Here is a 14,391-nt window from a genome sequence, read left to right on the forward strand (position 1 = left end):
CATATCATGTGTCGGGGGCTCGCACTTGCTATCTGAGAGCAATTCCTTGCCCCGGTCCCCAAGGCTCCGCTCGGACACTAGGTGGCTTAGATACTCAGGATCTGGGCCTTCGGCTGATGCTGTGCAACGCCAGGTCCGTGGTAAATAAGGCCCCCCTCATTCACGATCTTATTCAAGAGGGAGGAGCGGACCTGGCGGGTATTACGGAGACCTGGTTGGGCCCGGAGGGCGGCGTCCCTCTGGTCGAAATGTGCCCACCAGGCTTCAGAGCATTCCATCAGCTGAGGGCCCAGGGGAGGGGAGGGGCGTGGCGGTTATTATTAACGAGGATCTGGGTCCGAGGGAGACCACTGTGCCTCAGATAGCCGGATGTGAGTCCCTCCTTGTGAGGTGGGGTCATGGGGTTCAGATGGGCTTGTTGCTTACGTACCTGGCTCCCTGCCGCGTGGCAACAGCCCTACCTGAGCTACTCGACGTGATAGCCACGGCGGCAGTAGATACACCCAGGCTTTTAGTCATGGGTGATTTCAACTTGCCATGAAATGTCTGAGGTGGCTCGGGAGTTCATGGCTTCCATGACGGCCATGGACCTGACCCAGTTAGTTCATGGCCCTACTCACAGGGGAGGTCAGACTCTGGACCTGATTTTTGTCTCTGGCCAGTGGTTGAGTGGTCTTGTTATTGGGGATATAGACATGGAACCCTTGTCATGGACAGACCACTCACTCCTTCGCCTAGATCTTCGAACCGCTGCCCCCCGCCGCAGGGAGGCGGATCCAATTAGATGGATCCACTCCAGGCGCCTGATGGATCCTGAGAGGTTCCAGATGGAGCTTGGGCCATTTCCTGAGGTTCTAGCACATGACTCGGCCGAGGACCTGGTAGCTGCCTGGGATCGGGCGGCTGGTGGGGCCTTGGACCGAGTCGTGCCTTTGCGGCCTCTGTCCCAGTGCCGATCCCGTGCGGCTCCTTGGTTCACCGAGGAGCTGAGGGAAATGAAGCGCCGGAAAAGACGCCTGGAGAGTGGTTGGAGGGCCAGTCTCGCTGAATCTGATCGAACACTGGTAAGGTCGCATATTAAGACCTACCTAGTGGCGATAAAGACGGCAAAGTTTAATTACTTTTCCGCCTCTATTGCGTCATCAGGGAATCATCCGGCCGCCCTGTTTAGGATGACCTGCTCCCTGCTCCATCCGGGAGTGCGGGAGGATCCCTTGGAAGGCAGGGCGGAGGATTTTGGATAATACCTGTATGACAAAATCGCTCAGATCCGGGGGGATTTGGACTCTGACTGGGTAGATCAGGGCAGAGTGACGAGGAATAGTCTTGAGAATGTTATCTGGGAGGAGTTTGACGCTGTGACTCCCGATGATGTGGACAGGATTTTGGGGAGACTTAGTGCGGCCACATGTTTACTGGACCCGTGTCCCTCCTGGTTGGTACTGGCTTCCCGGGAGGTTACACGAGGCTGGCTCCAGGGTGTTATCAACGCTTCGCTGAGTGAGGGCCACTTCCCCGCTGCCTTGAAGGAGGCGGTGGTGAGGCCTCTCCTCAAGAAGCCCTCCCTGGATCCGGCAATATTGGCCAACTATCGTCCTGTCTCCAACCTTCGCTTCATGGCGAAGGTTGTGGAGAGTGTGGTCGCGTGACAGTTCCCACAATTCCTGGAGGAAACATCTTATCTAGATCCGTTCCAGTCAGGTTTCAGGTCTGGGCACAGCACGGAAACGGCATTGGTCGCGTTGGTTGATGATCTCTGGAGGGCTCGGGACAGGGGTTGCTCTTCTGTTCTGGTCCTGTTAGATCTCTCAGCGGCTTTTGATACCATCGACCATGGTATCATGCTGCACCGGCTGGAAGAGTTGGGGGTGGGAGGCACTGTGTTGCGGTGGTTCTCCTCCTTTCTCTCCGACCGGTTGCAGTTTGTGTTGGCAGGGGGGCAGAGGTCGACCTCGAGGCCTCTCATCTGTGGAGTGCCGCAGGGATCGGTCCTCTCACCCCTTCTGTTCAACATTTATGTAAAGCCGCTGGGCGAGATCATCCGTGGCTTCGGGGTGAGATACCACCAGTACGCTGATGACACCCAGCTGTACATCTCCACCCCAGGCCACCCCAATGTGCCCTTGAAGTGATGTCCCGGTGCCTGGAGGCTGTGCGGATCTGGATGGGGAGGAACAGGCTCAAGCTCAACCCTTCCAAGACTGAGTGGCTGTGGCTCCCGGCATCCCGATATAGTCAGTTGACTCCATCACTGACTATTGGGGGTGAGTCTTTGGCCCCCACAGAAAGGGCTCGCAATCTGGGAGTCCTCCTGGATATGCAGCTATTCTTGGAGGAACATCTGACAGCTGTAACCAGGGGGACCTTTTGTCAGGTTCGCCTGATTCGCCAGTTGCGGCCCTTTCTTGATCGGGATTCCTTGTGCACAGTCACTCATGCCCTCGTCACCTCTCGCCTTGACTACTGCAACGCTCTCTACATGGGGCTCCCCTTGAAGAGCACCCGGAGGCTCCAACTGGTCCAGAATGCAGCAGCGCGGGTAGTGACGGGAGCAGCATGGCACTCCCATGTAACACCGCTCTTGCGCAAGCTGCACTGGCTCCCAGTGGTCTTCCGGGTGCGCTTCAAGGTGCTGGTTATCACCTTTAAAGCGCTCCATGGCATCGGGCCTAGCTATCTTTGAGATCGCCTGCTGCTACCGACGACCTCCCATCGTCCCGTGCGCTCCCACAGAGAGGGCCTCCTCAGGGTGCCATCAGCCAATCAATGTAGGCTGGTGACCCCCAGGGGGAGGGCCTTCTCTGTGGGGGGACCTACCCTCTGGAATCAATTGCCCCCAGAGATAAGGAGAATCCAAGACCTTAGTGCCTTCCGCCGTGCCCTTAAAACCCACTTTTTCCAGCAAGCCGGGCTGGCTTAAGAAGAAATTTTAAATGTTTTAATTGGTTTGTATTTTTAATTTTGGGCCAAATTTATATATATTTTAATTGTTTTTTAATATTTGTATTTTATGTTTTTTAATTCTGGCTGTACACCGCCCTGAGTCTTCAGGGAGAAGGGCGGTATATAAATTTAAAATAAATAAATAAATAAATAAATAAATAATAACTGTTCTGGATGTTTTAATGGCTTTAAACTCACTCTACTGCCTCTCTGGATTTGCAGAAGTATATGTTACACTGCCTAGACCAGGTCAATTTAGTACTTTAAAATCTTCCTATACTGGCTAATATAGTAGTTCTTCAGAGTACAATACACCCTGTTCACATTCTAGATTTCATCTAGATAACACAAAGACAATATAACCATAATTTAAAAAGCACAACAAAGAATGTTCTTCCTGCATCAACTCAGAAAGCTCAAACTGCCCAAGGATCTGCTGATAACACTTCTACAGAGGAATTATTAAGTCATTTGTACCTCAATAACTGTCTGGTTTGGCACAGCAACCAAACAAGACAGGCACAGACTTCAACAGATAGTTGAAGGACTGCAGAAAAAACAATTGCAACCAGTGTGCTTTCCATTGAAGACCTGTATACTGCACAAACCAGAAAGAGGGCTGAGAAAATATCTACAGAGCCTTCATACCCTGGATATAAACTATTTCAACTCTCCCCCTCAGGATGACGCTGTAGAGCATTATATGCCAAAACAACTAGACACAAGGTTTCCCCCATGCCATCACTCTGCTGAACACTTAATTCCCACAGCATTTTCTCTTTTTTCATCTTCTCATCTTTCCTATCTTCTCCTATTGGTTTCTTATGATTTATCAATTATTTTTGTAACTTATGGTTAATGATTGTAACTATGATATATGATCTATTACTTGCTGTTTATATATACACTGTGAGCTTATGCACCAGAGACAAATTCTTTGTGTGTCCAGTCACATTTAGCCAATAAAAAATAGAATTCAAATCAAGTCTAGTCTAGTCTAGTCTAGTCTGACCTAGCCTAGCGTAGAAAAAGGCTTCCCATGTGCTTAAATTCTGGCACTGACAGATATTTGTGTGAACATCCTCTATGTTAATTAGTTATTTATCAAAGGGATCCCCAACCTTTCCAGCTTGGTGGCCAGCAGTGGGGAAGGGAGAGGGAATACTTGTGTGGCCTGATTCTGATGGGCCACAACCCAGTAGTGGGCCATGGCCCGGGGGTTAGGGATCCCTGATTTATCAGTTTTGTAGCCACAAATATTCCAATAATGATCAAATGGCATAAAATATGTAAAGTGCCTAGTGTGAGTAACGTCTTCTCTTTTCTTTTGAATCAAAACATGAGATCCCTCTGTAAACCTGAGGCACTGTAGTCTGGAATCCTAGGAGGGAGGGGCTGCCTACAAGAGAGCTAAGAAGCAGCACAGCTTTGATGTCTCAGAGGCAGGAAGAGGGCAAAGACAATCCTTTCTTAGTAGTTTACAGAATATACCTATAGTTATGTGGATAATATAGTTATATACCTATAGTTATGTGGATTACTTTCATCTGGAAAGATTCTGTCTGTAGGCGAACAGCAATAAAGAAACTAATCAGAAGTAACTCCATGTGTCATTCTTAGTTCTTGGGCCTCACACTACCTATATTTAAGATTCTCTATACTTTTTAATATTTAAGTAAGATTTATTTCCCCCTTCTTTTTGGTCTTTTGATTGGCAGCCATATTCCACATACTCCATATGTCATCTTGGTAGATATACTGCACAAATATTTTTTAATAGCACCTGTCATCCACTCCAGTTTCTTAAAGGAAGTTGCACTTACTGTCAGAAATCCGTGTCTCTCTTGCAGATTTTATGCAGTCTGGCAGTTCTTGACCTTGGGCTTGACTTAATGGTGGCACTTGCATGGTAGCCGAGATCATTTCTTCTTTAATGTCCAAAAGAGAGTTTTTTGTTTTATCTGCAGTCTAAGAACAAGAGGGACACACGTACCCTGTTAGAAGGAATAACTAACATCACGTAGACCTCACCTTGTGGAAGGCTGGATTATAGGAATGGTGAAAGGCTGGATTATAGGAATAGTGAACATGCCTGGAATTTCATAACTATGTACCCTGATGGAGTGGTGTAAGAAAAGAGCAAGGTAGAACAAAACCATATTTATTTTGTCTCACTTCTTTCCTGGCCCTTCCTAGAAACCGATCTATGGTTTTATGCAATCCATTAATCATGAGGCAGCTAGAAATCAAAGTGATGAGGTACAGGAACTGCAGGATGAGATCTTGGGCAGTCTGTAGAGAATCTTTGGCAAGATACATCTTTGCTTGTCATAAATTTCTTTACATCCGAGTTCCTCTAAATTCAGGGGGTTTGCTTCAAAAAGAGTTTAAACACAAGTTTGTTGTATTTATTATTTTTGGCCTGAAAGGGAAGAGATAACTGAGTCCGAGTCAGCCCTTCCTCCTGGAGAGCCAGTATGATGTCATGTTAAGATGTTAAATTACACCATGATTCAGTACCACCCTCAACCCTGAAAGCACGCTCAATGACTTTGGATCAGCCACTCTTTCACAGACCAATGTACCTCTTTGACACCATACATATATTCCCTTTTATTTATAAATAATGAAATGAAACACTACCTCTATGCACTGGCAATATACAATATTGGTAACTGAATTCATAATTCATTGGCATTGCAATGAATACTTCCACAGGAATATTAATGCACTAGCACTATCAGAACATATGTCATCTCACTACCGATAGGAACTGTCAGATTTGATTAAACATTGTTCAAGTTTAGTAGTAATAATGATTAATATCTTTATCTGATTTTTTTTACTAAATTCATTGTGGTCTCTTCATTGAAGTCTTACCACTAATAGCCCTAGTGTTTAAAACAGCTTACTGAATATTAAGAAACTGATACCCATGCTGGTTGTGTTTATTATTTTATTTATTTTATCCCACCCTTATTATTTTTCTAAATAAGTCAAAGCAGTGATCATACCTAATATGCTTTTCTCCTTCTATTTTCTCTGCAACAACAATCCTGTGAGGTAGGTTGGGCTGAGAGAGAATGACTGATCCAATGTCACTGAGCCAGCTTTCCAGCCTAGAGTCTAAACCACTAGACCAAACTGGAAAATTTTATTTTATTTTATATCTACATCATTTAAGGTTTAGTGATTGAAATAATGTCACTTAAATGCATTTTACATATATTCACTACTTTTCTTAAGTTTTCTCTGTATCTCATCTTCCTCCATTGTAGGACACATCTCAAAAACCTCCACCTTAGCTTTCATGAATGCAGTCACAAATTAAGGAATAGGGAGCCGTGGTGGTGTAATGATTAGAATGCAGTATTGCAGGCTGACTCTTCTCACTGTCAGGAATTCGATTATGACCAGCTCAAGATTGACTTAGCCTTCCATCCTTCCAAAGTCGGTAAAATGAGGACCCAGATTGCTGGGGGAAATATGCTGTAGACCACTTAGAGAGTGCTGTAAATCACTATGGAGTGGTATATAAGTCTAAGTGCCATTGCTACTGCTAGTACAAATCTAGGGTAAGAGTTTCCCCTTTAGTTGGAATATTGCAGGAATCTACAGCAACATGAATGGTTGTTTTTTCAACTTCAGATCTAAATGTGATAACAAAATGACCCAGGAAACCTGGTACACTAATGAGATAGTGGTAGATAGTTTCAGATCAGGTGTACTGGAAGCTGAAGCTGGGGAGGAAAGGGGAAGACTGAAAGGAGATCTTGTGATATTGGTTTCCAATATAAGAATATAAATCCTGTTTGATAATCTACATTTAAATAATACACACTGACAGTTGCTGTCTACTTTCACTATATCTTTTTAGTGATTAGCATACAACTCTCCAATTGCAGTAGATGATTTTCATAACTTGGGAATCTATGAAAGAAGTTGGATCTTCTATCTGCTTTCAAGGATGCTTTATAGTGATGGCAACATTAACACTAAAATAAGATTTGAGTATGATTTTCTGTATGCCAAATTTCGATGCTGTTCTCCTACATCTGAAATGGGTGTACTGTACTCCCTCTGGTAAAATGGTCAAAGGATATGAAATCAGTAAAGGGTTTCCCTGTGGCTCAGATGATCTAACTGTCTTGATAATAATTTCCATGGCACATGAAAGAAGGCATTAATGCTGAGGTGATTGCCCTAGGGTTTTATAAGACTGGGTTAGCCTGTATTCTTTGGGATATAAAAAGGATTGCATTGTGCTGCAGAACCATATTCTGAACACTGAACAAGGTAGGTTGAGTATCTATTGTGCCCTGAGAAACAGAATATCAACAGCAATGTACCTCTAGCATTCAGAAGAAACCAAAATAGAGAACGGTTTTATATTGATATGTTGGAATGCTTTCGTCATTGCCATTGTAGAGGAAAGCAGAAGAAAATGCCTCTATGAAACATCTCTATCACTGTAAAGCTAAGCAATAATGAGCACATTTTGCTACAATGCTTGTTATACAGAGCATGCATAATATTTTTATCTTACTAATGCTCTTAAGACTGTGAGAGCATGCTAATCAGTTATATTGGAAAATGCTTGTAATTTTTCAATAACATGCAAAATGCCTCTGTTTTGTAATACAACTTATAAAGCTGGAATTATTTAAAAAGCAAAGTTTGCAATCTGTAAGATAATACCAGTAATACATAGTTCTTAATATTCCATATACTACAGCTAAACTGATGCTACATTTCTGATTAGTTTTACAATGTAGCTTATTAATTTTAATTATAGGTTGTATCTTGCAAACTGCATTTTAATGCTTACAGAGCTTAGTATTAATATTACAATTTTATTCACAGAACTTAATAGTGTTTTTCATTACAATTCATTATGAACTTAGTCATATTACATTTCATTTACAGCTGGAAATGTGTGATCCTTATACCTGTGTAGTTTTAAGTCAATGTATTATGGTCTACATTTGAAATAAAGATACTATGCTACACAGCACCACAAAAAACAGATTAGGAACACAAATTAAAATAGGGAAGAAAATGGTAAGTGAACACCTGTCTACCCTAGACAGGTTCAAATCACCAGGACCAGATGAATTACACCCCAAGGTTCTGAAGGAACCGGCAGATGAGTTCTCAGAACCACTGAAGAATATCTTTCAAAGATCCTGGAGCACAGGGGTCGGGTATATCATCGCCTCTAGAGGGGAAAGCCAAATCGGAGTCATCAGGTAATATTTATTTCTTATTCGATCCCAAATAGTCATCAAAACCTTTCAGATGAAGTGATCCATAAAATATTTATGTTTTTGGGCCTTTCCTGACTCAGATAATAATGCCACCCCTGTTGCAAATTGTGGCCTTCCAAAATGAGGATTCTCCTCCTCCTCAAAGCAATCCAGTCTCTGATCCAATTTAAGACAGCTGCTTGATGGTAAAACTCCCATTTAGGTAGGCCAAATCTTCCCCTGGAAAGGGATTCTTGAAGCATTTTCAATTTGATCCTTGGTTTTTGGATGAAAGCCAGATGCCTAAATATTTAAGTTTTTAAACTATCTGAATCCCTAATTCTTCCTCTAATTGCACTTTTTGATTCTTCGTCATATTCTTAATTAGGATCTTGGTTTTATCTTTATTTAATTTGAATCCCGCTACTTTCGAATAAGCCTCCAACTTCTGGAGCAAGATTGGTCCCGATTCCAAAGGTTCTTCCAAAACAAATATCAAATCGTCCGCAAAGGCTTGGAGCTTAAACTCTTCCCCTCTGATCCTTAGCCCTCTAATTCCTTGGTTCCTTCTAACCTCATTCAATAATGACTCAAGGGTTAAAATTAATAAAAGTTGAGATAATGGGCATCCCTGTCTAGTATCTTTACTTATATAAATCTTTTCAGACTCCTCCCCATTAATAAGTATTTTCGCTGTTTGTTTCGTGTATACTGTCCGGATCGCCCTGATAAATCTTTCCCCGAATTCCATTTCGCTCAACTGTGCAAAGAGAAAGTTCCAGCTCACTCTATCAAAAGCTTTTTGGGCATCCACGGAGACCAGGGCCACCTGTTTGTCAGAATTACATTCATAATATTCTAATATGTTCAATATAGTTCTCACATTATCTTTCAGTTGTCTGTGAGGTAGGAAGCCATTCTGGTCTCCGTGGATGTACTAATTCAAAAAAAATTTTAGTCTCTTCGCTAAAATTGCGGAGAATAATTTGTAATCGGCATTAAGCAGGGAGATCGGCTGGTAATTTTTAATCAGAAGCAGATCTGTTAAGTTGGGTGAATGAGGACACAGCAAGCCAGGCAGTGAGTGACAACAGCTCTTTATTGTAGGGTGAGAACCCAGCAACTGACCAGGGGAAACAGTTCCCTTTATATACCTTGCAGCTGTGGTGGTCAGCCAATCAGCTGACAGTCAGTTAATTCAAACTGCCCCCCCAAAATCTACATACATAACACTCCTCCCCTCCCAGAAGTCACTTGGGGTGAACATTAGCATACATAGTCTCTCAGGTGACCAGGGCATGTCCGCACCATAGTTGACCTGCGCACTTCAGTCAAAGGTGTGGCATCGAGCAGGTCGGAGGAACTCCCTGTTTCTCCCTGCTCCGCCAATGGAACCTCCGAGAATTCGTTGTGGGTGGTGACTTCTTCGGCTGGTCAATCTTCCGTGATGGGGCGGCGCTGGATCTCGGGGCCGACAGCTAAGTCCTCCACTTGACTCGGGCTTGAGTTAGGTCTGGAGTTCAGTTGGTAGTTAGGGAGCTGTTCGTCGAAGATGTCTTCTGTGTCGGTGGTTAAACGCTTCTGTAGCTGATCAATGTGCCGCCGCCAAATCCATCTCCCATGTCTATCCTATAAGACTTGGGCCCGGTGACCTCTGTGATTGTCCCGGTTTCCCAGAGGGGCCCGTTCCCGTAATTTCTAGTGAACACTGGCGTCCCTACTGTGAACTCTCTATGCCTTTTCTCTGCTCCTCTGAAGTTGTCAGGGGAATAACTGGGGTGTAGCCTGTCTAGGACTCCTCGGAGCTTTCTCCCCATTAGAAGTTCCGCCGGGCTCCTGCCTATGGCGGTGCATGGTGTGGCGTGTTGGACCGTTAAGAATTTGTCTATCTGTTCTTGCCAGTCCCCGGGGCCTAGGCGTGAGATGGCTTCCTTAGCCGTTCTCACAAATCTCTCTGCCAATCCATTGCTAGCTGGATGAAATGGGGCGGAGAGTACGTGTCTGATCCCCAACTCTGCTAGGTACCCCTCAAACTGCGTGGCCGTGAACTGGAGCTCGTTGTCTGAGACTAAGGTGTCTGGTAGGCCCTGGGTGGCGAACAACTGCCTTAGCTCCCTAATGATGGCATCGGTGGTAGTGGTTTTCATGAGTCTGATCTCCAACCACTTTGAGAAAGCATCCACAATGATAGAATGGCCCCGCGAAATCTATATGTATCCTGGACCAGGGACCCAGGGGCTATTCCCATTCCCTGACCGGTGCTGTGGAGGGATCTGGCCTAGACTCCTGGCAGGGTTGGCATTTCCCCACCCACTCAGTGATGTCCTTATCCATTAGGGGCCACCAAACGTAACTCCTAGCTAACCCCTTCATCCTCACGATCCCGGGGTGCCCCTCATGCAACAGTTTCAAAACTTTTTCCCTTAGGCACAAGGGAACAATGACCCGATCGCCCCACAATAGACACCCCCCTTGCATTGTCAGTTCGCCCTTTTTGTTAGCGAAATGTTTGAATTCCCCGCCCTCAGTCTTTTCCGGCCACCCCCTTGTGACCCAACTCGTGACTTTCCTAATCACGTGGTCTCTGGTTGAAGCCATCGCCACCTCCGCTGAAGTGATGGGCTCCAAGTCCAAGTCGTCAATCAGCAGGACTGTGTGGGGTCCTCTATCCTGTCCAGTAACGGGCAACGGCTGAGGGTGTCGGTGTTGCCTATGCTCACTCCTGGTCGATATACCAGGCGATAGGAGTATGCTGCCAGGAAGATGGCCCAGCGTGTCATCCTGGGAGATAGGGCTGCTGGGGTGGGTTGGTCCCCTGCTATGAGACCCAGAAGGGGGCGATAGTCTGTGATGAGTTTGAAGTCTCTGCCGAACAGGTATTCGTGGAACTTCTTGATTCCTGAGACAGCTGCCAGGGCCTCCTTGTCAAGTTGACTATAGTTCCGTTCAGCGCTCGAAAGAGTCTGGGAGTAGTAGGCGATGGGCGCCTCTAGACCGTTCGGTAGACTATGGCTCAGGATGGCCCCCACGCCGAAGGGGGATGCATCACAGACTAGCACTAGGGGAAGCGTAGAGTTGTACTGAATTAGAAAACTCTCGGCCGACAGGAGTTTCTTTACGGCAGCAAACGCGGCAGCCTCAGCCTTTCCCCAGACCCATTTGGACTTTTTGGCCAACAGTCTGTGCAGGGGCTCTACTACTGTTGCCTTGTCCCTTAGAAAAATTGTGTAAAAGTTCAATAGTCCCAGGAACGCTTATAGTTCTGCCTTGTCTTTGGGGGTGGGGGCCTCTTGGATTGCCCTATTCTTGCTCTCGGTGGGGTGTATGCTGGTTCAGTCTACCCGATACCCCAAGAATTCCACAGAAGGGATTGCGATCATGCAGTTGTTGCGTTTGACCCTGAGTCCTGCACTTCTGAACTTCCCTAGTATGTGTCTCAGCCTCTCCCCTAGTTGCTGTTCGTCTTCTGTGGTGATGAGCACATCATCAAAATACGGGACCACCCCGGGGATCCCCTGTAACAGTCGCTCCATAGTGCTCTGGAACAATCCCGGAGCTATGCTGACTCCGAATTGGAGTCTGGTACACTTGAAGGCACCTCTATGCATTACTATAGTCTGTGCCTCTGCGGTAGCGCCATCTACCAGCAACTGCTGATATGCCTGCGCAAGATCGAGTTTAGCGAAGATCTTGCCGGGCCCTAGGGAATGCAACAGATGGTGTACGATCGGAACCGGGTAAGCGCTCTGTTGGAGAGCCTTATTGATCGTACACTTATAGTCCGCGCAAATGTGCACAGACCCATCAGGCTTAATGGGGGTCACAATTGGGGTCTCCCATTGGGCATGATTGACTGGCACTAACACCCCCTGCTTTATCAATTTATCCAGTTCCACATCGATCTTGGGCTTTAGGGTGAAGGGCAGCCTCCTGGGTTTCAGCCGGATGGGGGCAATATTGGGGTCAAGATTGAATGAAATAGGGGTCCCCACATATTGCCAAGCCGCTCGTCGAACACGTCCTGGAACTCTCGCATCAGGTCGTCCTTCAGGGTGCTTCGCACATTGCGGACTCTAGTGAATCCCATGCCCAGGGCTCTGAACCAGTCCATGCCCAGGAGGCTTGGGAGCTTTCCGCTGACCAGGATGAGGGGAAGCTTCTCCCGGAATTCCCCGTACTCCACCTGGAACTTGCCGATTCCTTCCACGGGGATGCAGTTCCCCTGGTAATCGCGCAGTCCAAGCCGCTGGTGCCATAGTTGCCGTCTCTGGATGCTGGGGACGGCCTTCTTTAGCTTGTCCCAGGACATGATGGTAATTGGGGATCCGGTGTCGATCTCCATTACGCACTCATGCCCCTCGATGTCGACCGTCGTGTAGGTCTTTTCCCCGGGGGATGTGCAGGTCCGGCCGATTCGAATAGTGCAGGCCTCGAGATCCTCAGATTTCACGCTCTTCCTGTAGCCGCCCTTCAGATTGGTTCTCGTCCGCTGCGCTGTCTCTGATTGGCTAGCGTTGCTCCGCGGCTTGTAATGTGGGTTCTGCTTGGCTCTGCAGACTCTAGCGATGTGCCCCTTCCGCTCACATTGCCTGCAAATGCGTCTCAGAACTTGCAGGTCTGGCACGGATGGGGTCCCCCACAACTCGCACAGGCATCTCAGTGGCCTCGCCAGTCCTGCCAGTACTTTTCGGTCCGGCAGACCTCCTTGTCCGACTCTTCCTCGCTCCCCGTGCCTATGGTTTCCTGGTGAACCGGGGCTGGCTTCTGTGCTGTTCTGCTCTGCGTCATCCCCTGTAGTCTCTCGGTATCCATCTTCCATCTCTTTATTCTGCAGGCTCCTCTCCATAATATTTTCAACGGGCTATGGTCTGCCCAGTCATTAACTTCAATTGCCACATCAAACACCTGGTCACATAACCCTACAGTCATCCAGGCCATATATAATCTGTACCAGGAATGATGTCTGGGGGAGAAATAAGTACCCTGTTTCTTTCCCGGGTTTCTGTCCCTCCATATATCTCTCAGCCCTGTTACCTCTCTAATCTGTTTACAAATTTTTGGCAAAAGCTTCCTCCTCTTTTTCCCGGCTTTACCTCTCTCTGGTATATAATCCAAATTTGGGTCTACTACTGCATTAAAGTCCCCGAGCAGACAAATATTGGCATAGTTTACCTCTAATAGCTTCTGATATAATTTCCCGTAAAAGTTTACTTGGTTTCCATTTGGGGCATAGATTCCAACCAACAAGGTACATTATCCAAACTGTATCAATTCCTCTTAATGGATTGGATCGGAGAGGAGGTTATCAAGGACTCAATGATTGCCTGGGGGAGAAATTTGGGATATTCAATAGAGCTTGAAAAATGGGAAGAAATTTGGGGGAAAACCCTAAAACTAACAATGTTGGTTTCCTATAAGGAAAATACATATAAAATGCTGTATAGATGGCACCTCCCTCTGGCTAGATTATCGAAGATGTTCCCAGGAACCTCCACAGTTTGTTGGAAATGTAACGCCACTATGGGAATTTATTTTCATATTTGGTGGACCTGTCTCCGAGTAAGAGAATATTGGACCAGAATTAAAAAATGGATTTTAGAAATCATAGGATGTAGGATAAAATTGAACCCAGAAATGTTTTTACTAGGCATGAAACCAGAGAACTTAAACAAATCTAATTGGTATCTCACTCTCCACATCATCATTGCAGCCAGGATCTCGTTTGCGCAAGAATGGAAATCCAAAAATATCCCATCGGAGGCTATGTTAACCGCAAAGATCATGGACTCTGTAGAGGCAGACAAGCTTACCAGACTTTTGCGAGATAGACAAGAATCGGGGCTATATATGAGTTGGGATCGGTGGTATGCTTGGCTGCAAAAAAGAAATCTTAAGAAGAATGTAAAATAATAATCTTAGTGTGACTGTGGGTAAATATTTATAGGAATATTGCATGGCAGCTGAAAATTCTTTTTTCTGGATAATCCTTTTTTTGATGATTTGGTTTAATGGAGGTTTTTACTATTTCTAGGCGAAAATTGATGCTTTAAAACTCTATATGTATTATATCACTCTCTGCAATTCAATCCATATTGCTATATTTTTTTCTGTAATTTTTAATAATTTTCAATAAAAATAAAAAGTAAGGTTCTATATTTAGGGAAGAAAAATAAAACGGTACCGTATATGTGGTACCTTGCTC

The 14,391-nt window shown here is 45.6% G+C and overlaps 1 protein-coding gene across 1 annotated transcript in view; it reads right to left on the reverse strand.

Annotated features, from left to right (window-relative positions):
* The window catches only part of LOC139311000 (tumor necrosis factor receptor superfamily member 1A-like), a 70,526-nt gene that overhangs the window by 2,922 nt on the left and 53,213 nt on the right, over positions 1-14,391 (reverse strand). The window contains exon 9 of the mRNA XM_070935313.1: positions 4,767-4,911. Coding sequence (XP_070791414.1) covers positions 4,767-4,911 — 145 coding nt within the window. The remainder of the gene's footprint in view (positions 1-4,766; positions 4,912-14,391) is intronic.

Source organism: Pituophis catenifer, unplaced genomic scaffold (genome assembly GCF_029215685.1).
Source record: "Pituophis catenifer annectens isolate HBS135680 unplaced genomic scaffold, rPitCat1.0.hap2 SCAF_2, whole genome shotgun sequence".
Classification (NCBI taxonomy): domain Eukaryota; kingdom Metazoa; phylum Chordata; class Lepidosauria; order Squamata; family Colubridae; genus Pituophis; species Pituophis catenifer.